Source organism: Castor canadensis, chromosome 6, assembly GCF_047511655.1.
Source record: "Castor canadensis chromosome 6, mCasCan1.hap1v2, whole genome shotgun sequence".
NCBI classification, from domain to species: domain Eukaryota; kingdom Metazoa; phylum Chordata; class Mammalia; order Rodentia; family Castoridae; genus Castor; species Castor canadensis.
Genome location: NC_133391.1, coordinates 64221524 through 64246750, shown reverse-complemented (window position 1 = coordinate 64246750; position 25227 = coordinate 64221524). Strand labels below are relative to the sequence as shown.

Below are 25227 nucleotides of genomic sequence, written 5' to 3'. Positions count from 1 at the left end.
GCATCTGGCAGAGAGCCAAGGTCCTCTAGAGTTCCCAGTCTTCCTCTACTTTTTTAAAAAGAAGTTCCTCACCCTAGCCCTGTGGGTTTCACCATGGTCATGCTTACACCCTGTTCTGTCCTCCCTCTGCACTGGCTCCAGTTCCTCTACACTGCCGTATTCTCTCTGCTCCCCGACAGGTGCCATTGTTCCACCTCAGTGCAGGAAACAAGTCTCCTTGGAAGAGGGTGGTGTTGAGGGTTGGGATGGAGGAGAAAAAGGCTAATCTTCTTACTTTCAATACTGCTGAATTAGCATTGTGTACAGACTTCTTTTTCACACTGATTATTAGTTAGGTGAATAATAATTTGAAACCATATGGAAACTTGAAAAGACTGTCTTGATTATTGGAAGAAATAACAATTGCAAGAAGAAGTGCAATCTAACTAAGTAGCTTCTCAGCAGGGGCTTGACGAGGCCAAGCACAGTGGAAAATCAGAAAGGAAAATAACAAGAAAACGCGTCAAGGATGCAGCAATGGACTTTCCCACTTTCCAGTCAACGTAGATGGATGCTGCTGATACTGAACTCTACTACATCCTCTGCACAGAAATACTACTTTGCATCACTCACTACTAATAAAATTTCTAAAAATACATACTGACTATATCTCAATTATTAAATAGGACTATAACCTTGGGGCAGCAACTTTAAATATTTTTCATATTTCTATTTCCATTCTTTTTTGAAGCTATTCTTTCAAAACAATTGCTGAATATCCAAATCAGCTATTTCTCATACATCTAAGATGTACTAGGGAGCATCTATTTGATTAAGGTTTTTGGCCTGAGGGATGCTTTTAAAGAAGAAGTAGTTTTTTGTTGCTGTTGCTAATGTTTTGTTTTGGCTTTGGATTTTTTTTTTTGAGAAAAGGTCTCACAATATAGCTCAGACTGGACTGAAACTTGCTATGTGGCCCAGGCCCAGTCTGGCCTCAAACTCACAATCCTCTTGCCTCATGCTGGGATTATAGGTATCTACCACAACACTTGGCTAGAACTGGTTTTTAAATAGAATGAAAATCTTATATACACAAACATAAATGCAAAAGACTGAGGCATAAATTCCAGAAATATTAATAAATCTTCAACTATTAGAGTAAGTATTTCAAATATCAAAAATATCAAATAAGGTTGAAAAGCAGTTCAGGTACCTTAGAAACAGCTAAAAATTAAAACCTAGGTTATGGAGACCAATGTAGTCATAGGGAATATCTTTCCTTGGGGAGAAAAAGAAGATGCCAGGTGTTAAATCAAAACAGCCATTTGGAATTAAAGACAATTCTGAATGATAAAATGAAGAGGAGCTGTTTACATAAACCAGACTTGCACCAGGTCAGATTGACAAATGAGACTACTGCTAAGAGAAGGAATCCTAGAATTTAAGACTAATGAAGTTCTTTCCCTTGGCTTTGGGTACACCTCAAAATTTCACACCAAAAAAGAACACACCACAACCTGCACCTGGTAGGGAAGAATAAACATACAGGGGTGGGTTCTGTTCCTAATATGCTTACTGTTGAAATGAAAAGATTAAACACATGCATAAAAACCAAAACCCACTGTTAAATCAAGTCCATTAAAACTCCAAATAATGTTAACACCTTTCCTTTGGATTTCGGAATTGAGTGGGGTTCATTACAGATGAGGTAAATTTGGAACCGTGTTTTAAATGAACAGAAGACCAAGCTAGTACAAAGTTGGGAGGTGCACATCTATAATCCCAGCATTTGGGAGGCTGAGGCAGGAGGACTGTGAATTTGAGGTCTGCCTGGGCTACATAGCGAGTATGGACGTAGCGTGGACTATATAGTGAGACCCTGTCTCAAACAAAACCAAACTGCAAAATAAAACAAACATCCTCTCTCCATCTTAACCCCATCCTCCCAAATTGGGAGTTTGAGAACTTTAGGAAAGTCATAAAAAGTTATAGAATGCAAAGACAAAAGGCAAGAACAAGTGACTTGCATATCAGGAATGTCAAGGAGAGAAGTGTTTGCCCTGTACAGACTGAGAAGTGAGCAGAATGGTAAGGAAAGGAGTAGCTGAGGGGCGGAACCTACTGAGGAAGGGCTAGGGGTGTAAGGGTGCAGCCTAGCAGAGATGTTCTGAATTTAGAATAGCAGGTCCTGCCATGGCTTACTGAAGACGCAGTTTATGAAAATGATACTACTGAGAAAATTATTGTATATCTTCTGATAGATGGGTATTGCAAAAGAGTAATGCCAGTAATGCTATGGTCTGAATGCCTACCTCTCCACAAAATTCTGTTATTTACTTATTTTCTTAGTTATTATTTGAGACAGGGTCTCACTATGTAGCCCTTGCTGGCTTCAAACTGTAAATCCTGCCTCAGCCTTCAGTGCTGGGATTATAGGTGTGAAACACCACACCCAGCTCTGAAAAAATTCTTATGTTGAAATCTAAGCCCTTAAAGTGAAGACATGAGGAGGTAGAACCTCTGGGAGGTGATTAGGTCATGAGAGTGGAACTCTTATAAATAGAATTAGTGTCTTTATAAAAGAAGCCTGAAGGAGTTCATAGCCCCTGCTATCCATGTGAGGACACCGTAAAAAGTCAGATGGCTATGAACCAGGAAGGTGGGCCTCACCAGATAGAGAATTTGGTGGTACCTTGGTCTTGAATGGTAAGAAATAAATGTCTGTTGTTTATAAGCTACAGTTTATGGAATTTTTCTACAGCAGCTGGAAAATGAAAACCAGGTGCAAAGTGAGAAAGGAAAAGGAGTGTAGGCAGAGACACCCCAGAGAGAAGCATTAACCTAAACTTTATGGGCAGGACATTCCTTTATATTAATATATATTCCTTTGGAATTAAATTTTAATTCCTTGCTATGGCCTCAGTGAAATTATACCTATGAAAACAAATTTTCTCGGTGGGGGGGCTGAAGGCATCATGCTAGAATTACATGTATTTGGCCAGAAGAGAATATTTTACCTATTAATAGTGCAGCAACATTTAAGGTTAAGAGACACAAAAACGAGGGCCACTAGGAACAGACTTGGAAGAGACAAATGTTTGCTTTTGTTTTGAGGACTGCCCCTCTCCCCATGGAGCCACAGGTCTGTCCTCAGCTGTAGTAGTAGGCGGTTGGACCTGGAGCATGGGAGGGACAAGCTGCCTGCCTCCTGCCACCCTGGCTGGCCTCTGTGATGACTAAAGCCCTTCTCCTCTTATACCCTTCATTTCCTGTGACTCTGTCTTCCTGTTCCACACAGGAGAGTAAAAACAATAAACAGATCAAAAGGCAGAGTGAGCTAAAACACCAAGGCATGTGGCCACTGCAGTGGAGTTAAGAGGCACCAAGAGTCCAAAACCTGAGTGCTCCAGGAACTGCCTCTGCCTTGTTTCTCCCTCACTCCAGCCCACCATTCCTATTGCCTGTGCCTCCTGTATTCTGATCTCATCGACTGCAGGTGTCTGAGGACAACATAGGATTACCACAGGGCTGTGCCACACAGGAACGTCCCAGGAGCAGGTTTGGATCTTATGCACATCATACCAGGGGAAGGCAGAGATGACACTAGCCGATTTGTCGAAATGCCATGTATTATTAAAACTCAGGAATCTTTTCTAATAAAAAAATCAGCCTTTTGTGGTGGCACCTGCCTGCAGTCTCAGCTACTTGGGAGGCTGAGACAAGAAGATTATTTAAGCCTAGGAATCTGAGGAGAGCCCGGACAACACAGCAAGAACTACTATTAAAAAAATGAATAAACTGAACAAAGTAAATTAAAATCACTGGGACACAACTTCTAGAAAAGGCACTGTCACTTTGTAAAAATAGGATATCTGTACATCAGAGAATAAAGCTTTCTATATAAGGCTTTGGTTTAATCAAAATAAAACACTCCCAAACCAGACACATTGAATCAGAAGAGTAGCTCATGCTATCCCATGACACAAAAAATTGAGTATATTTTTTGTTATTCAGGTTGTGAGATTTAATGGAGGGGGTGAATTCAACTATGATATATTGTAAGGACTTTTGTAAATGTCACAAGGTACCCCCCCATTACAATAATAATAAAAAAAGCTAATGTAACCTGCTTAAGAAGTTAAATTATTTAAATTGTTTATCCCAGAATTTACTTATTTCTGTACATATTAGTGTTGATAATATGGAATGTTTCCATGTTATTATTAATGTTATATGTAATATGTTATAATTTTTATAGGCATCAAGCTATGGAATAATTGCTGAATTAGTGATAACTCCTCACTGTCATTAAAAAGAGATGATTATCCCAATATTTTAAATACACCTAACATGTTCAGGATAGAAGAGTTACATTTAATGCAATTTATACCTGGCAGTGTCTCTTTCAAGGAAATAAATATTCTAAACAGATTTTAATTAGTCTTACATCTGACATCCGTACTTCCTGTCCTGCATTTTCTCTATCTGCAGTGAAAACACGATGCCTTGGAAAATACGTCTGTCTCTTCTCTCTTCCTCACCACTCCTTCTTAAAGTCGTAAGTGTCTTCAGCTCGATACTATCCTTTGCTATCTCATCTGAGTTATATATGACAACTTCTCCTTTGGTCTACATGGAAGATCACTTTGCCCTGTGATCTCTGAAAAAACTCAAATAGGATCACATCACCCTCCGCCCTTAAAACTCTTGTGGTTTTCCAATGCCTACAGGATAAAGCTGAAGATGGGTACAGAGCAGGTCCCCCTTTCTGAACCTAAAATCTTGTCACATTTTCTCCAAGTGCCCTAGCTGGTGGCCTTGCCCTCTCTTGTGGTCTCCCTTGAGTACTTGCACATCCTTCAAGATTTAGCTCTAGCTGAGATTCGGTTATAAATGAAGTCTGCCCCAACTGCCTTTGGGTCCTGAGGACAATCCTCCCTTTCAGTGTTCCCTTCCAGACCACTGTAAGTATGACTGCCATGGAAACTTGATGTCTTTAATACTGGGTTGGTTTGAAAACTGAATAGGCCATTGTTTGCTTATCATTCCCCTGTTTAGACCATAAGCCCCTGAAGCTAGTGTCTTGGTCTTATCACATCTCTGTATCCTACAAAGGTGTTCAATTCTTTTACCTTAAGTACTTCAAGATCCTTAATCAGACCTAAAGGCCAGGCTAGGATTTCTGATTTCTAGCCCAGAGCCTTTTTGGCTTACATCTGACAGTAATAAAGAGCACCAGGGAGACTTGTATCTCACTTGGAATTCCTGGATTTGGGAGGACTGGCATGGACAGGCCAGAAGTTTTCTGAAGGGGGTCAGATGCTATTCTGGCAACGTAGACTAACCTAGGGAGGGTGGTTTTAGTGTGGCTAAGCCCACCCTTCCCATTCTTCTAGACAAGGATCAGAGGAATTAACCTAAAGAAGGAGCCTTTCCATTGGGGAAACTCCACCATTCCTTCTCAGGGAACTGTGTCAGTAAGATGATCTCATCATTCCTGCTGGGAGGGGCCATCATGCCCAAGTACACTCTACTCTTAGACTTTAAAGGGCCACGTTCAGATATTGCAGGTTGCAAGAACTGGAAGAAACTAGGGTGTTTTTTTTTTTTTCATTTTCCTCCTTCTTGGAAATGGAGATGGCTCTAGGAGAAGAGTCTCTTATTCTGTGATCTGTGGCTGCTTAAGAGCAGCTTAATGTGGTTCCTCGGAGTGGTGTCTTCATAAGGGATGTTTATTATATGTCAGTGTCTTATTACAAACCTGGACTTTCCTGCCTCCACACCAGGTTCTCCCTCTCACAGCCTGTCACAGAGCTGTTCCCACTGTATCTTTTTCCAATTTAGAAAGTATAGACTCCCCCTATCTCCCGCATAAAGCACATACCATTTTTTTTTTTTAGACAGTCTTACTATACAGCACAGGCTGGCCTTGAACTCAAGATCCGCCTGCCTCAGCCTCTTTAGTGCAGGGATTACTTGTGTGTACCACCACACCCACCCACTTTTCCCCCATTTGAAAGACTTGTGGGGGAGGGGCTGGAAGCATAACTTAGGTGATAAAGTGCCTATCTAGTAAGCATGAGGCCCTGAGTTCAAATCCCAGTACTACCAAAAAAGAAAAAAGGCTTAGGGGAAGGGCCAGAGATGTAGCTTAGTGGTAGAGTACTTACCTAGCATGTCTAGCATGGGCATGGCTCTGGGTTCTGTCTCTAGCACAGCACAAAAGAGAGAGAGAGAGAGAGAGAGAGAGAGAGAGAGAGAGAGAGAGAGCTATTTCAGCAGATGCATTAATGAGCTTCTATCTGATCACTGAAGTTAGGTATAATTGACAAGAGGAATAGCGATATTATTTGAAAATCAGTCATGATTACTGCTGGATTTTATTAGAAAAAACTCAGACTGGTCTACTTAGTAATATTAAATTTCTAACTAGTAATTAAGGATAGTCACTTTAGGTGAGGCAGAATATCAGAAACTCCTGAGGCAACCTTGTTTCATCTATGCCCACTCACTACTCTGCCTTCCTATTATTTTGGAGCAAATTCTCAAGGTGGCATCAGAAAGTCCTTTTTATTTGCAATTACTGCAGTGTGTAGCTCTAGAAGATAAAAGTTTCTTCAAAAACAAAGAAATACCAACACCAAATCTAATTGTAGTTGATTTTTAAAAACCAGTGAGCTCTAACCCTTCTTCCGGGAAGATATTAGCACCAAGTAGTAGGATTTAGGGTTGGAGTGGACTACCCTCCATGGCTGGTATTTGGGTACTTGTACAGGACTCCAGGGAACACAAGGTACTCGCTTTGATGTTGTTGGAACCAGGGCCCTTTTCTCTTGGGGGCCTTACTGGTCTGGCTATTCTGGGGAGAGGAAGAAACAGAAATGAAAAAATCTCAAAATCTGGTGAGGTGAGGCTTTCTTGGAGATGAAGGGAGAGAGAGTCCCAATTACATGAATCAACATGAAGCAAGTTGTAATTGTGAACAGAACGTGTTGCAGCAGATGGGTGACCATGATTCTAGGTGGGAAGATGGAGCCACACCTGTATCCTGCCCACCTCATGCTTCAGCTGCTCCTCCCTTGCCACCCTCACCCTACACCCAAGGGAGAGTCATGAGGGAACCTGAGCAGCAGTAGACACAGGTGACGTGATAGTTCACCACACCATGGGTCAGTGAGGCCTTAGGCTGTGCTGGCATTCAGGACTAGCTGGGTTTTTGCTTACATTCCTTTGGGTATATCCCTAGGACTAGCATTGCTGGATCGTATGGCAGTTCTAATTTTGTTTTTTGAGGAGCCACATGTACATCTTCTTACTGGTGTACATATCAAGAAAAATAGTTCCTTCTCTCAGGATTTTGCAAGACTTGTAAAATTTATAGACGTTTTGTATAAAAGGACACAAACATACTAAAACAAAGCTTAAAAAAAACCTACTTATTTTAGCCAAACAAAAAGCATTTTGACTTATTTATTTATTTTGGCAGCACTGGGGTTTGAACTCAGAACCTCATGCTTGTTAGACTCTTACTGCCTAAACCACTCCACCAGCCCTGTTTTGTGAAAGGTTTTTCAAGATAGGGTCTCATGAACTATGTGCCTGGGGCTGGCTTCAAACTTCCATCCTCCGGGTATCTGCCTCCTGAGTAGCTAGGATTACAGGAGTAAACTGCATCCAGCTAAATTATATATTTTTATAAAGTAGTTTTCCTTCTGCAATGATAATACATGCTCATTTTAGGAAACCCAAACATACCAACAGCATGAAAAGAACTGAATGATAAGAAAACACAAATTTAGATCAAATTATCTTTTTTAACACATTATTTAAAAATAGGCCTATATTTTCATAGGTCTTTTGTGTGTGTGTTTAAATACTTGCTCAATCAGGAACTTACTTTCAGATGTAGTGAAGTAGGTTTCTAACTCTAATTTTCCCCCCTTGGCTAACCAGTTGTCTTACCTTTTCCCCACAGATTTGAAAGTACCTCCGGATATATTTGGATTTCCTTCTGAGCCTTCATCAGGACAGTTTCATCATGATAAGCTGCACTATCTTTCTATTATCTGCCTAGACGTTCCCGAATGCCTTGCTCTTTCGGAAGAGGCTTAGGATCATTCCGTAATGTTTCTCAAGAGTGTGAGATTTTGTTGAGTTGAACTAATCTTATAAATTCAAAGAACACTTTATAGTTTTAAGTTCTCCTTTTGAAGAAGGTAAACTTCTTTTAGGTATATTGTTTTACTTTAAGAGCTATTAAATTTACTTCTAGGCATTTTATTATTTTGGTCAATTGTCTGTATTCTTTAATTTGTTTTTTACCTATTACTGTTGGTAAGACAGACAATGATTTAATATATTTTTTCCTGGTAATCAGTGAACTTACTGAATTCTCGTTTCTAATTGCTTTTGGGAATTTGAGTTAGTAAATACTATATAATAATAAATTTTTATCTCTATTTAGCTTGTAAGCTGAGAAAGTCCCACACATCACTTTTGACCAAGATGCCCTTACTTTTCCTTAGTGCCTTCATCCTCTGACATACTTGTCCCTTTCTTGAGAACTCTGCTATCTAGATCCTTCAATGTCTATGTGGATGTAACAACCTGTGACCTCTGCTGCTACCTCACAGAAATTGCTTAACATCAATGTGAGGCTTTCTGGTGACTTAGATTGCTCCATATACAATCCTTTATCAATATGACATCTCTAATGTCCCTACTGTCTGCCTATGATCAGCTCTCCATCCTATTCCCATCCCACTCTCACCTCCTGTGCTTTTTGGCCTCAGAGACAGGCATTTGTTCTTGATATTTCCATGTCCTTCTAGTCCATCCAAACCTTCAGGACTTCACTTGCTTCCTGAGGCAGCTCGGACCACACGTAACCAACGGCTCTGTCATACCAGTCACCTGCCACACTCACTCAGCATACTAGTCCTTCCAAAGTTAGTCTTTTTAACTTATAATCTCTGGATTCAGAGCCAGTTGAAGAGGGAAAAAAAATCCAGTCCTTATTGTTGATTATGTCCTTGCTGCCAGCTGGGTCCTCAGCAGTTCTTAGACATTCTCCTCTCTTACTCCCTCAACTCATATTCCAAACGCTCTCCACACTTCTCAAGCCCCTAACCAGCCACAACTCATTCCTCCAGGAGACAAGGGGTCCTGTCATGCCTTCACTGAGAAAAAAGAAATTTGCAGTTCACAGATGATAGCAGCCACAGGTCTTTTCCTGACTCCAGTTCTACATGTGCACCAATGTGTCTACTCATTGCAGTTTCAGAAGGAAAGGTCTTTCTCTTTTTCATGTCCAAGTCCATTTTCTGATACCTCTGGGTTTGTTCCATCAGTTATCAGATGAGTGGCATCATTTATCATCTCTCTCTCTCTGCTGGCTCTTCCTCCTCGTTTACATATAGGCTGTCAAGACTCATCTAAAAAGCAAAACCTTGCACTGCCCTCATTCTGCTAGTTACTTTCTCTTTCCTTCACTCCTCAGCTGAGCCTCTTGAAGCCACACACCACATGCTGTGTCTGCTTCTCTCATTTCCCACATGCCCAGTCCACACCAGCGTGGCCTCTAAGCCTTATTGGTCCACTAAAGGGAGAGGGGCAATACAGGAAAATAGATACTTCTCAAAAAAAAAGACATACAAATGGCAAACGAGTATATGGAAAAACGTTCAGCATCACTAATCATCAGGGAAATGTAAGTTAAAACCACAATGAAGTGTCACCTCACCCCAATAAGAATAGCTATTAACCTAAAGACTGGAGATCACAGTGCTGGTGAGGATGTGGAGCAAAGGGAACCCTGGCACGCTGTTGGTGGGAATGTGAATTAGGCTATACTAATGGAAAACACTATGGAGGTTCCCCAAATATTAAAAATAGAACGGCCACATGGTCCAGAAATCCCACTCCTGGTTATATAACTAAAGGAAATGAAATCAGTATTTCGAAGAGGTATCTGCACTTTCATGTTTATTGTAGCACCATTCACAATAGCCAAGAAATGGTAATAACCTAAGCATTTATCATTGAATGAATGGATAAAGAAAATGTACATATACACCATGGACTACTACTCAGCCATAAAAAAACTGTCATTTGCAACAACATGAATGGAACCAGATTAAGTTAAGTGAAATAAGCTAGGCACAGAAAGACAAATACAATAAACTTATCTTATTTGCAAATTTATTACACATAGTTTAACCAAGTATAGTCAAAGAAATAAAATTAAAAATTTCAAAAACAAAAATTTTTAATTCTCATGTGCTTATTATGCAGGTCAGCTGATGTGGTGCTCTCAGTCAGTCCCACATGAATGTCAGTTGTGTTTAAATCATTTTGTTACCTGCTGGGTGTCTCCCTGCTTTTAATTTTGTGAAAATCTGTCTCCCCAAAAACAAATGGTACCCAAAAGCAAGGTAAAAGTGAATGTTCTTACGTGATCAAGTGAAAATGTGAGATTTGTTGAAAGGGGCGTAGCTTTTGTGGAAGCTGGGCTGTGTTATGGGAAAAGTGAATGGAGCATCCAGCACAGTACTGAACTCCATGCATCCTGAGCATCCTCAGGTTTTCCTCAATGGTGGGAGCCACAGACCCACAGGTACCAAGGGTCTGCTGTACCACAGAACCTCACTCATGTATGGAATCTAAAAATGTTGATCACAGATGCTGAGAGTAGACTGGAAGTTACCAGAGGCTGGTAGGGAAAGGGAGAGATGGGGAAAGGTTGATCAATGGGTACTAAGTTACAATTAGACAGGAATAAGACGTTCTGGTGTGCTGTTGCACAGGAGGATGACTATAGAAAACAATAATGTACTGTATGTTTAAAAAAGCCAAAAAAAGATTCTAAATGTTTCTTCCATAAAGAAATGATGTTTGAGGAGACAGATATGTTTAACTTGTTTTAAATAACACACAGTGTATTCATATATTGACATATCACATGGTGCCCATTAATATACACAATTTTTAATGTTTTTATGTATAAGTTGAAAAATAAATTTAGTTAAAGGATTACAGTGACATCTGCCTTAATGTTCTTGAAGGAAGGGTCTATGTGAATATATCCTAACATCCTATAACATAACATAGTGCCTAACAACAGTATGGTCTCAAGAAATGTGCATTAAATTCAAATACTGATGTGAATATAAATATTTCAAAGACTAGAAAGTACACTAAAAAGGCTAGCATAATTGCTAAATTGAAGTGGACAGCTTGTATCTTAGTATTTCCCAATCTGACTTCTGAGGAAAAGGGCTTTTTTAACCTTAACTTGTATTCTGCATTCAAGTGCAATAAATTATTATTTTCAGATATTAAGTATACCAGACAAGCTTGCTGCTCTGTTGATAATGAATTTGGTCCCCATTTGTGTTATAGGCTTAAATTAAATGACCTTACTAGGCATTTCTACTCTGACCAGCGCAGAAGGCATTGTGGCAAAGTGGGGTTGTCTGCATGCAAAGTGAGTGCTGATATGTATCTATAAATGTGTAAGAGGATATTGTTAGGTTTGTTCCAGCAGTAGTCCTGTCTTAAACAAGTATAAGTTTACCTAGGGAAAGAAATAAAAGCAAAATAAATAAATAGAAGCCAAATCATGCAAGAAAGCAAGGATTCTATTTGTATTTTAAAAGCTTTCTCAATGTGTTCAGGCTAATAGAATTCTTTACACAAAAGGAACAGAAGAGCGCTGAGAAGTAGGGCAGTTTCTTCAAAGACTGCTACTTTTTGGGTTGGAAGGGATCTAACAAATCAGGTCATTCAGTCCTCTCTTTTTACAGAGGAGGAAACTGAAGAACAGAGAGGAGAGTGATTTCCCTAAAGTGTCAAAGAGTTGGTAGCAGAGCCAAAGCCGGAAGTGAAGCAGAGATCAAAGCTAGGAAGCAAATGCTAACCAGGGCTTCTCCTCGGGCTCCACATCCTCACCCCCCTTCTCCCTGCTCATCTTCCTATTCCCACCAGTATGGTCACAGGACACCCCTAATAGCTCATCAGAAACATGAATTTGATTTCCCAAGTTTACAATCCTTGTTTTTCTATCTGCAATAAATTTTTGCCTCCACTTGAGGCCAAATTCTTTCTTATCCATCTATCTCACTCCAAACATAACTTCTTATCTCTGCTCACCCCAAGAAAACCTGATTGCCGGCATCTCTGTTCCCACAGTATTTGATAACAACCTTGGAATTCTTATCACACTGTATTAGTTATTTCCTGCTCCCCTATCCTCTGACTGGGAGCTTCTAAAGTACATCAGACATTTTACTTAGTCTTGTGTTCCCAACACAGAGGAAGTACTAGGCAAATGCTTATTGAATTACACTGGATTAGAGAAGAGTGAAGACCTAACATATCAAAGTTACAGAACAGTACAATGTTAAAAATCAGATCTCAGATGAAATTTGTAACAGCAGGGCTAATGAATCTAGTCTGACCAAGGTCAAGAATAGGAAAACAGGCTTGTACTTAAGAATTCTCAGGGACTAGCTGGGCACAGGTGGCTCACACCTATAATCCCTAGCTACTTGGAAGACTGAGACTGGAAGGAATGTGGTTCGAGGGTTCTAGGCCATCCTAGGGCAAATAGTTCTCCAGACTCTATCTCAAAAATAACCAGAGCAAAATGGATGAGAGGTGTGGTAGAGAGCCCTGAGCTCAAACCCCAGTTCCACAAAAACGAAACAAAACAAAAACAAAACCTCAGGGATTTACTAGGTAGTAGAATGGTCAGCTAATAGATGTTAATCACTAGGTGACACTTAGACAAAAATGGAAAACTTAATGCTAATACTTGATAATTATCATGTGGGAAAGTCAAGATTACTGCCTTGAATACAATGAGAAAAGAAAAGCATTAGCAATCCTTCCTATGTTAGAACTGTAGAATGCAAATTAGCCTTAGCTTTATAGTTGAGGAAACAGACTTATAAAAATTATTCAGGGATGCATAGACATTTAATGGATGGTATTCTATGGTATTTTATCTTTTGCATTTTTGCCCGTCCTAAATCTAGTACACTTACCTAATTAACAATTTAGGGGGCTGGTTCAGATTACACTGCCTGCCTTTGAATTTTGGCTTCAAATAGTCGTTATGATCTTGGGCAAGTCACTGTATATATATAAAGTGTGATGAAAATAGTACCTCATTACATGTAGATATGTAAAAGCATGGCGAACAGTGTCTAATGTATGGCAGTGATATTATCTCACCTAGCTTAAGCTTTAGGGTACATTCTGGAAGTACCTAGATTCTTCTTTGAAAGAAGATCACATCTCAAAACAAAGTATCTCCCTCCTCTATTCCACTCTCTTATGGGTAAAAGCCTTATCTTTTTCATACTGTGATCTCTATGACAACCTTATGGTTCCCAATGCACAAACCTACTTAATAAATGCCTGCAGAGCACATGCTCAAATCTCTTGAGTCATTACCAACTGTCAAATACTGCCCTTTCTCTTAGTCCGTGTGCCATCTCTTATTCTCTCATCTTATAGGTCCTGATAAAGTCTGATTTTACAATTTGAGAAAAGGACTTTGATTGATTCTTTGTGAAATTTTCAAAAAAGATTCTTAGAAGTGTAAGAAATTTATCAACTTCATTTCAAAACAAGTTCAACTTTTCATATCATGGAACAGTTTGTTATTGAGGGAGGAAAGGAGGACAGGAGGGAAAGAAACAATACAGAAATGAGAAAATTTGTCATGATGAGTTAGTGGCTTTTCATCATTATTGGCATGTAGCAACTCAATTCACAATTCAACTTCTAAAGCACTACATACTAGGAGTTTCAAAATAATTTATAAGGTCACAAATAACTTTTTCAGATGATAATCCTTAACAGTAAAGGTCACAAAAATTGCAATGTTTCTGAGGTTTTCTCGGTTTTAACTCACTATGCAAGTGGAAGACATAATTAAAAAAATCTAGAAGACAACAAGTGTGAGTATAATCATAAACGTGATGTATACGGACTTAAGAAACCACCAACATGTATAGAGATCAATGACATATCACTGTCTCGTGAGGAGAAAGGAGTGGTGGCCCCTCTCATTGCCTGCAACGTCACTGACAAGACATGGAACAGTACAGAGAGGGAAGATGAGTGTCTTCCAGGACAGAAGAGGAAGACTACACAGGTTAATGGTAAATCTGCCTCCTTCTTTTCTTTCTCTTTCCAATCCAACTCAATATTTCTCCCCGCTCACTTTTTCCAATTCTCCTATTCTCTCCTCATCTCCTTACTCATTTTCTCCAGCTTCACACTTCCTATCCTCAACCTTGGTTTCTATTTTTAACAGGTCTACTCTCCATTGTGATCAACATTCAATTGTTCAAAGGGTGGCCCAGACTTTGCTACCTCACCTAAATAAGAGCCTATCCAGAAGTACCAAGACTAGAAGAGGGGAACAGAAGAGATAAGAAGGCTGACGCAGGAGGATCATGAGTTCAAGGCCAGTCTGGGGTACAAAGTGAGACCCTCTCTCACTAAATTGATAATTTAGGATGGCTCAGTAGGGAACACCTCCCTTCACTTACTTCTAGGACTCCACTTTGCTAATAAGAAAGTTGTGTTGTGATGTGTGCTTATTACTGCTAAGGCTGAGTAGTCATTGCATAGCTAAACAACTGTTCTGCAGAGACTTGACAAAAGTGGGATATGAGGATACTGTCTGGCGTTTATTACGCTGTTCTGTGGTATGCAGTCACATGCTGTATGTTCACAGTTACTCATCATGACACCCTTACACAGCGCTTTATTTTGCCAAGTCCAAGGCATTTACAGCCATGGGCTGCATGACAATGTTTTGGTCAATGACATACAGCATATATTATGGTGGTCTCATAAGATCATAATGGAGCTGAGCAATTTCTATTGTCTGGTGATATCACAGCTATCCTAATGGGATAGGGTGATGATTTACTCATGTGTGTTTATGGTGATGCTGCTGTAAAGAAACTGCTTTGCCAGTCATATAAAAATATGTATTATGCATAGCACATAATACTTGATAATGATAATGGTCATTTGTATATTTACTATATTAGGCTTTTTGTTGTGTTTTTCAAAAATGCAGTCCTACTTACAAAAAATGTATGCTATGGTCCACCAGAAGCAGCCTTGTTCACCTGTGTTAACCAAGTCTCCTGAGTTCATCGCTTTCTCCTGTGCTTTATTTAATCTCCTATTGTTTCTTTCATTAAGGCCCTAGCAGCAATTGGCTATCCCATTATTTCTAAAGCAAATAGCCTCAGTGTGTAGTACAGACTATACGTACAGGTTTGTGTAAATACACTCTGTGATGAAATTACCTAATGTCACATTTCTCAGAATGTGTTCTTGTCAGTAAGCAACACATAACTATATGCCTGTTGGAAAGTGGATATTTTAAGGAAAAACAAAAGAATTCAACAACAACAAAAAACTGGATTCTGGCCTTAATTGAGAATGGCATAGCAAGAACAACAAAACCTTGAGGACTAATTACCTTTGATACACGAAGACAGGCAGGAGGCCTTTGCTTTTCATTTGATATGGATCTATATTATTTTAATTTTCTAATCTTATACATAGATGGGTTTTTAAAATGTCAGTATAGAGAGATTATGGTCCAATTCTATCATTTAAAAACTCAGTAGTAAATATTAAATGTAAATTTTTAACCAAAAGTGCCCAAGCATCACAACCTGAGATACCTTTGACATTGTGATTTGGGAGGCTCTTAAAAATCTTAAATATAAATGACATTTAACAGTCAACAGATACTTCTTATGTAATAAAGTATAAGGTGTTTCTTGCCATATGAAAGCCCTTTTTCTTAAATCTACAGCACACATAACATCGCTGGCAGGAACATAAAGTGCTGAAGTTCCTTTGGAAAGCACTTTGCCAATTCCTCAAAAAGTTAAATATAGGGTTGCTATATGACCCAGCAATTCCACATGTAGGCATGTACTCAAGAGAAATGAAAAGCATATGTTCACACAAAGACCCACATGCAAACATTCATAGCAATCTCATTCCTAACAGCCACAAAGTAAAAATAACCTAAATGTTCAACATTCATACAACTGAATACTGTTCAGTACTGAGAAGGAATGAATTGCTAGCACACGCCACCTCATGGATGAACGTTGAAACATGGCATGAAGTACAAGAAGGCAGAGACAAGAGCCCACGTATTGTATGATTCCACATACAGATGGTTCCCAACTTAATGATGGTTCAACTTAACAATTTTTCCACTTCATGGTGGTGGAAAACAACACACATTCAGCAGAAACTGCACTTCAAGATTTGAGTTGTGATCTTTTTCTAGGCTAGCGATATGATACTCTTTTTTTTAGATGTTGGGCAGCAGCAGAGAGCAGCAGCTCCCAGTTTTTTCCAGATGATCAACACCAAACCTCTATAGCATATCATGTTGATAAGCTATGAGGTTCCATAGGTTAGGTGCATTAAATGCATTTTCCACTTACAATATTTTCAACTCATGGGATGGAACCTCACCGTAAGTCTAGAATCATGAAATACCCAGAAAAAGGATTCACAGGGACAGAAAGAAAAGAGTGTTTTGCTCACCATCTCTAGCAATAAAGGAAATGCAAATTAAAACCACGCTAAGATTCCACCTCACCCCTGTTAGAATAGCCATCATCAGCAACACCACCAACAACAGGTGTTGGCGAGGATGCGGGGAAAAAGGTCTTACACTGTTGGTGGGAATGTAAACTAGTACAACCACTCTGGAAAAAAATTTGGAGGCTACTTAAAAAGCTGGACATTGATCTACCATTTGATCTAGCAATACCACTCTTGGGGATATACCCAAAAGACTGTGACACAGGTTACTACAGAGGCACCTGCACACCCATGTTTATTGTGGCACTATTCACAATAGCCAAGTTGTGGAAACAGCCAAGATGCCCCACAACTGATGAATGGATTAAGAAAATGTGGTATCTATACACAAGGGAATATTATGCAGCCATGAAGAAGAACGAAATGTTATCATTCGCTGGTAAATGGATGGAATTGGAGAACATCATTCTGAGTGAGGTTAGCCTGGCCCAAAAGACCAAAAATCGTATGTTCTCCCTCATATGTGGACATTAGATCAAGGGCAAACACAACAATGGGATTGGACTTTGAGCACATGATAAAAGCGAGAACACACAAGGGAGGGTTGAGGATAGGTAAGACACTTAAAAAACTAGCTAGCATTTGTTGCCCTCAACGCAGAGAAACTAAAGCAGATACCATAAAAGCAACTGAGGCCAATAGGAAAAGGGGACCAGGCACTAGAGAAAAGGTTAGATCAAAAAGAATTAACCTAGAAGGTAACACCCACGCACACGAAATCAATGTGAGTCAATGCCCTGTATAGCTATCCTTATCTCAACCAGCAAAAACCCTTGTTCCTTCCTATTATTGCTTATACTCTCTCTACAACAAAATTAGAAATAAGGGCAAAGTAGTTTCTGCTGGGTATTGAGGGGGTGGGGGGAGGGGGGCGGGGTGGGTGGTAAGGGAGGGGGTGGGGGCAGGGGGGAGAAATGAACCAAGCCTTGTATGCACATATCAATAATAAAAGGAAAAAAAAAAAGTGTTTGCTTGAGGCTGATGTCAGGTGTGGAAATAGGGATTATGTATAAATATGCCTGAAGAAATTCATTGCAGGGATGAAATGCTCTAAAACTAGGTCATTGTGATATTGTAGTACTTGGTAAAATTACTAAAAATAATTGAATTCTAAACTAGAAATTGGTAAATTTTATGACATGTAAAAAAATTCTTTAATAAAGTTGTTAAAAATACTGTATCTTGGGACACCACGCCCCATTATAGTAGAAGAGCCTCAGACACTTGTGAGTGACCAATAACAGCTTATAAGTAAGTCACCTTAGGGAGTGCACTTTAAGTTGGTACCAAGTTTACGTTACTTCTAAAGGTAAACAATCAAACCTATATTGGAATAAAAACACTCCTGTTTTAGAGAAGGAAGTGCTCAATTTTGCGGCTGAGGAGGAGTCTCTCGGGACCTCTGCTTTATTCCATTTGAAAAGGTGCGAAGTGCCTGAAACTGAGCATGCATAGAATAAGAATGCTGGGTTTAACACACAGAAAAAGCTCAGCAGTTTAAAGCTGAGGAAAATCTCAGTGCCAGGAAGCAGAATGTGAAAATCCATGGTCACGGATAAAAGTATTGGACAACAGATGCAATAATGGCAGATCAGTAATATTTAAATAAGCTGGGGTATCACAAAACAGTTTGGCATCAGATCCTTTTTGCATAATGCAGAAAGCAAGATGTTAGATTCACGGAAATGGTTGGATGCTATCACAAAACTCAAGTTCACATAATAGGATGTGGTTGTGTGCTACTGTAAGAGTTTAAGCCTTCTGAATTTGGACAATTTAGTTTAATTACATTTTATGTCATTCTCCCACCCCCACCCCATAGATGTTCCAGTCCCTTAGCAACGAGCACTAACAGTTACAATTGATGGCGACCTGCCAGTATGTCAGCATTGGGCTAAGTGCATTTCTCACATTTCCTATTTAAACTTCAAATCGAGCTGATATGAAGCAGGTGATGAAACTGAGGTAGTTGTGCTCAGTAATTTGCCAGGGTCCCTGGTCCAGGAGACAGGAAAGCTGAATTATTATAACAGCGGCAGCTAAATTCCAGGGGACCCACTAAGTACGTACAAGAGGAGCACTGATAAGGAAGAGATGATGTGGCAATGATAAGGGAAGTCTTTAAATGAGGAAAACTTGAATTCATTTCTAGAGGTCTAAGAGAAAAGACAGTGGGAACTAACTGAGCAAGGAAAAGAGACGGGGATTATTCAGTCCTACCGAATGGCACATTCCTATTCCTTCTGCCTATCACCTCTTTTTTTTTTTCCCTTTTGGAGTTTTTTAAGAAAATATGTATTTTTAAACTTTACCTCACTTACCTATCATTTTTAATTATAAGGTATTTGAAATTTACACTTATTTTGAAACATACAATATTGTCTCTGTTTCTTCACCCTGCTGTGCATCAGATCTCAAAATTTATTCCTGCTTTCTATCTGAAACTCTGTACCCTTTGACCACCAACTCCATTCCTTCTCTTCCATCCTCTGGTAACCAACATTCTACTTCTATGAGATCAGCTTTTTTACATTCCACATGTAAGTGAGATCACGTGGTATTTATCTTTCTGTGCCTGTCTCATTTCACTTAGCATAATGTCCTGTAGGTTTATCCACGTCACAAATGACAGGATTTCCTTCTTTTATGAAGACGAAGAATGTGTTCTTATACCATATTTTCCATTATGCACATATACCACATTTTCCTTATCCATCCACCCACTGATGAAAAACACTGGACTGAACATGGAGGCACTGCACAGTATAAGTACAAGGTTACTGGATGATACTTGGCTATAAAAGATCACATGCGGATTAGTATTGAGAATGAGGTTGAAATGATCTATGACTGTCTAGATCATGAAGCATTCTAAAGTCTTGGCAGAGAAACCTATGTTTTAGAGTAGGCCATGGAGGGCCAGTATAGATTAAAGACAGTGGAGCTGAGAATAAATTATTGTGCAGTGCTTACAATTGGCTCTAGAGTTAGAAGATTAGGCTAGTAACTGTATGACTGCCTAACTTCTCAAGAGTTTCACTGTTCTTATCTGTAAAATGGAGATAAAAATAGTGTCTATTTCATTTTATTGCAAATGCATGCAAAGTGTTGCGCATACTCCCTGTCACACAGCAAGCACACTCTCAGTAATGCCAGCTGTTAGGGAGACATGAATCATTCTGCTTTGTGTAACTGGAACTAAGGACCGCCTTGGGTGAGTCCTGGATTAGGCATTTAAAGTCTCGGGTTCTAGCTTTGCTTCTGCCACTCAACACCCCTGTCACCTCCATTTGTAACATGGTGAAAACACCATCCACACTGCCTCTTTTCCAGAGAAATAAAGTATGTGTAAGGATGATTAACTCCAAAGGAAATGAGTGATATTTAATAGTTCATTTATAAAGTCAAGATATTATTTCTGGGTGAGAAAACAAAAACATGGAAGGACAACTACTAGCAATTTCTTTGTCATAAAGGGTAAGGAATGTCAGTGGAAGTTGACATTGCCAGAGGACAAAGAAAGAACTGGCAAAGAAGGCAGAAACTCTAGGAGACAATATGACTAAGTCTTGGAACCACAAATGAAGGCAGTTAACAAAGTTCTTCTTCCAAAACTTCTGCCCTAACTTCCATGGATACACGCCTAGAATTTGCATTTATATATACAAATTCTTATTAGGAACAAGGTTCTGATTTTCTTAAATGGTGAATGATGAAGATTCAGTCTTCACTACTACAAGAATTTATCATCTTTTCATAACACTATCAATAAAATACTTTGAGTATCCCCAACAACTTGACATCACAAAATTGGGCTTATTAAGATATTGATCTTATTTATAATCTCTTAATTTCAGTGACTTATTCTGGTGATATTTAAAAAAGAAGCAAATATTGGAAAATTCTTTTCCTTTTTAAAGAAAAATTTTGGGGAAAAATAATCATTTAAAAATTATACCTTCTGAACTAAAAAACAAAAGTAGTAGAGATAAAGTGAGTTTCATTTTAGGAAGTTAATCCTTTGATCAAAATATTTATTCTGAGTTTCTTAAGCCGGAAGAGTTTATAGGTCAAGTAATGTGCAAATCCTATTATGCACATAAATGTTTTAAGAGGATGGTCACAACTCAGTATTTGAAGTGTTCTATTTTACTTTATAATTATTGTTCTCTCCCACCCTGACACCACACCCTTTCTCCAAAAAAGCGGGAAATAAGTTTGTGTTAAGTCATCAAATCATTTCTCCAGGGAGGAGAAAAAGAGTATTTCACGTTTCCTAATACTTTTCCTGTCTTGAAGGGAAACAGAAAAGGAACCGGGGGAAGACATCCACAAGCCCCGAATCAAAGTCCACATCACTGGAAAGACAACAATCTTATGATGTCTAATAACCAGAGACAAATGGATCCCCACAGTTGTCATTAAGAAGTAGGACAACTGAAATAAATATTGGCATGGTTTCTTGCCATGGCTGGAGTTGAATAGGCTTCCCAGATTTCCCTTGGGAATTATAAGACACCAAATGTGCTCTCGGATCAAATGATTCATATCCCCACAGACTGCAAGCTACAGTGCATACCTAAAATCAAAGAGAGAGGAGGGAAAGAGAGGAGATGAGGAGATGGGGAGAGAGGGGACAGAGGAAAAAAAAGAGGGAGGGAGGGGGAGAGAAGAAGGGGGGGGCAGAGAAAGAGGGGGGAAAAGGGTGGGGAGAGGAAGAGGGAGAGCGCAAGCTCCAGAGAAAAGAGGATGGGAGGGAAGGAGAGAGTAAGAGAGGGAGAGGGAGAGAGCGACAGTGAGAGGTCAGGACACAAGAGTGTCCACAGAAAAGTTCCAGAAAGCCTTTCCATCCGACCGTGGTGTGGCAGAGGTGTGGGATGGGGCAGCGCGCTTCTGCCACCTCGGAGGGTCCCAGCGGAGCAGACTTACTGGGCTGAGCCACCTCTGCTGTCCCTCTTCCCGAGCCCTTTGGGCGGCTTCGCGTCGTCCAGCTCCGGCTGTAGCTCAGTCATCGGGCCGCGTGGCGGGGCGCGCCGGGGTCCCCGCAGCAAGGCTGGCAACTCCGGGGCGCAGGCCCAGCGAGCCGCGCCGCGCCCTCCCCGCGCCCTCGGCCCGGCGCAGCCAGGCGGCCGCGCGCCGGTCCCGGCCCACCGGGACACGTCCGAGCCCGCGCGATTGGTCCGGCCCGGAGGGGAGGGACAGGGAGGGCCCAAGCCAAGTGACAGCCTCGCTCCCCAACCCGCCGCCGAGGAAGAGAAAGAGGAAACCTGCTGAACTAGTCTTGCTGGGATGGGAAGCTAATTGGCCAAGCAGGTGAAGCGTTTGCGTAACAAGCCACTATAGATTCAGCCTCCTGGTAAACTGGGCTCTTTCCCCTACCCTGACTGTGACAGGGTTTTTGTTGTGTTTATAAAAAGTCGCTAGCTGTAGATACAGGAAACGGATCCGACGGAGTGCCGGCCTGAGCTGCAGCCTAAATTATTCAAACAGGATATTGCCTCATTGAGGGCTGTCTCTTCATGCTGAAACAATCGCTCTCCTCAGTCTTTTATGTGGGAATAACAAAGGTAATTAGAAGTAGTTGCTTTTAGTGGTTGGCTTCCTAGGTCTGGGGGTGGGGGTGCGGGAGGAAGAGAAACAACCTTCAAAATGTCACTCTGCACCCAGCCAGGGCCAATGGGATGCGTCTTCCTACCTTTTGGTGAGGGTCGGCCTTGCTGCTTCCAGTCTGTGAAGCATCCATTCATTCAACCAATCTGAGAGCCCTCCTGCTCTAAGCATAGTTCTAAACATTGACTTATTATAAGAAATAACGTTGATGTTAGTGGTTTTCCAGTTTGCTATAATTGAAAATAACTAATATTTATTAGTATTTCATTGTGGGAAGTCCAACAAGGGAGTGAGAGAGGGAAAGGGGGGGAGAGAGAGGGAGGGAGGGAAAGGGAGAGAGAGAGTGGTCACATTACAGAAAGAGTTCAGGACACAGACTGTTCACATAAAAGTTCCAGAAAGTGGCAATAGTTAAACATGACATGCCTGGGAAGAAATTACTGTGCTCTGAGGCTGCAAGTCCTTTGTTTTTCTTTTAAAATTAATTTTATATTTAGGAATATGACAAAGAATATGCAACCACAGTACGTGGGGGGGGGTGTGAAACACCTACCCTTCCAAATAACCTCACAAATTCAAAAGTTATACATCTTTATGCTATCTACTGGCTTATCGTGTCAGGCTGATTGCTGTGACACTTGAAAAATAAAAGGTTTATGCAAATTCCTTAAGAGTTGGCCTAGTCAGGTCTCTCTTTCCTTTCTGACCACAGGTTCACTTCAGAGTAGTGCTGAATGGGAAATGGCCTGGGTGACCTGGAATCTTAGAGGTTGCCTCTTTGTGCTCACAGCTGTCTTCCTGGGGACATTCCTGATGCCTTTGCCTCCATGTCCCTTCTCTAGTTCCTCATCCTACTCAGGAATGGAGTGGGCTTGGAATTTAGAAAAGATTGTCAACCTCCCAACCTCAGCATAGTGACTCCTCAATTCAGGGGCCTTTCAAACCCCTAATACAGAGCTCACAGCTGACTGACTCTTTCCTCAAAGTAATTTTTATTTTCTTTTCCTACATAAATTCCCATTAAATAATAACTTTCATTAAACCCCCTGCCTCCTCCCAGCCTGTAGTCACCTCTGTTCTGCTTTCTGTTCTATGAATTTGTCTATTTTAGGAGCCTCATCTAATTGGAAGCATACAATATTTCTACTTCTAAGCATATCTTCAGTGTCCATCCATGGTGTTGGCATATATCAAAATTTCACTCTGTTACTTGGCTCAGTATTCCTTTATTATGTTTATATTCTTCTATATACCACATTTTGCTTATTCATTTATCTATTGATGGACATTTGGGTTATTTCTACCTTTTTTCTTTTGTAAATGATGCTGCTTTGAATATTGGTGTTCAAACACCTATTCAAGTTCCTGCTTTAAATTCTTTCGGATATAAACATTTAGTTGTAGATTTGCTGGGTCATATGGTGTTCCATGTTTAACCTTTTGCAAAATTGTGGTCAGCCCTCTTTTGATGCATGAAAAAGGGCAAGTGTTCAGGGTGGCCCCAGCATGGGCTTACAGCTCAGTAGTGCGAACTTAAGAGAGAAAGAGCTGGGAAGGTATGGCATGGGAGAAGGGGGCTGATGAATAAAATAGCAAAAGGAGCAAATATACTACATATTTTTACCTAGTGACATTTGCTTAAGTTTAAAAGACATTGTGAAACAACTGCCTAATTTGTTTATTCTTTGGGTTATAATACAATAAAATGGTGTACAGTATTTAAAAAGCAGTAACAATCAAACAATAGGGAAAATTTTATGATAGTACATCAAAATACAGGCATAAACTTATGCCCAAAATATGTTCTAGGAGGCTCTTTGATTTTGTACCAATAAGAAACTCATTTCTTTTCTTCTTCCAAGCCTCTGAGAACTTAAATTTTTACTTTTAATATCAAGGAAGAGTCCTAGCCGATACATTTTCCAGTTATTGAAATAGTTCTAATAGGAAATGCCTAGCCCATCACCTTTGTGAAAGTGGGAGCTTCTATTCAAATAGCTTAGAAGATTGGTCAATTTTTAAAACATTGATCAGATACTCTGTGCATCTGTCTATAGGCTCAGGGGCAGAGTTCAATAATGATTTTGGAAATTTGTGTGTAGATTTGGTTGCCATGTAATATGTGGCAGGGTGTGTATTTGTTAGTTCATGTGAGCATGCATTAAGAATGTTCACATGCTGTAATTTTATGCATATTGTCTGATGACATGTTTTGGAGGATGTTGATGACTTACCAAGATGAAACCCGGAAGCTCTGTAATAATTTAACTATGCATTATATTCATAATCAAAAAATTCCAGGAGCACTTACCAGATCATTCCTGTTTTTAATTAAGGCCAGTTATCCAAAGGGGAAAATGGGAAGGAATTAAGAGAGTTTAGAAGAGAGCTGTACAGTAATACTGAAGAACTTAACTTTTAAGAAAAAAATTGTAAGAATGAAAGTTAAGAAACATTACCTGAAGGGGCACCATTATTGAGTGATTTACATCAAATATGAAGGTTCATTTCCTAATGAATACAACCATTATACATTGGAGTGAGAGTCTTTGGTAAGCCATGGAATCTCCTACTATGGAGACCTTTGAAAATAAGACCTTAAAAAAATCAATAGAGTAATTTTAAACCAGTATTTCCCAAGCCAAATCGTATTGCATAGTGGGAAATTTGAAGTACTTTATTTCTCTCCCTAGTGATGAAGCAAGAACTAAGCTTAATACCAGTGTTGAGAGGAACAGATATGATGGTAAGTGTTCACTTACCATAGGGCAGTTGAGAAACACTAGTATAAAACTAGTTCAGTGAAAAAGCCAAAGCAATATAAAAACTATTCCAGTTTAGTACTCTTTAAAAATTAAATAAATGATGCCACACATTATGGTTTGGATAGGTGTCTTCCAAAGGCCCATGTGTTAAAGGTTTTGGTCCCCAGCCCATGGCACTATTGGGGGGAGGAGGGGCTGGAACATT

At 39.9% G+C, this 25227-nt stretch overlaps 1 protein-coding gene and 1 long non-coding RNA gene across 11 annotated transcripts in view; one reads left to right on the top strand and one right to left on the bottom strand.

Moving 5' to 3' along the window:
* Gramd2b (GRAM domain containing 2B) overlaps positions 1 to 25227 on the bottom strand; it is a 91718-nt gene that overhangs the window by 33524 nt on the left and 32967 nt on the right. For 3 of the 9 annotated variants that reach the window (XM_074076588.1, XM_074076589.1, XM_074076592.1), the window contains one exon: positions 6150 to 6188. The exons of 3 other annotated variants lie outside the window; for them this stretch is intronic. In XM_074076588.1, the coding sequence (XP_073932689.1) occupies positions 6150 to 6188 (39 nt within the window). Of the gene's footprint in view, positions 1 to 6149; positions 6189 to 21576; positions 21929 to 25227 lie in introns of those variants that run through there. 3 more of the 9 variants (XM_074076591.1, XM_020184967.2, XM_020184969.2) reach the window with 3 other exon arrangements.
* Positions 21923 to 25227, top strand: part of LOC141424119 (uncharacterized) — a 536343-nt gene continuing 533038 nt past the window's right edge. For both annotated transcript variants that reach the window (XR_012448988.1, XR_012448989.1), the window contains exon 1: positions 21923 to 22214. This is a non-coding gene — a long non-coding RNA (uncharacterized lncRNA). The remainder of the gene's footprint in view (positions 22215 to 25227) is intronic.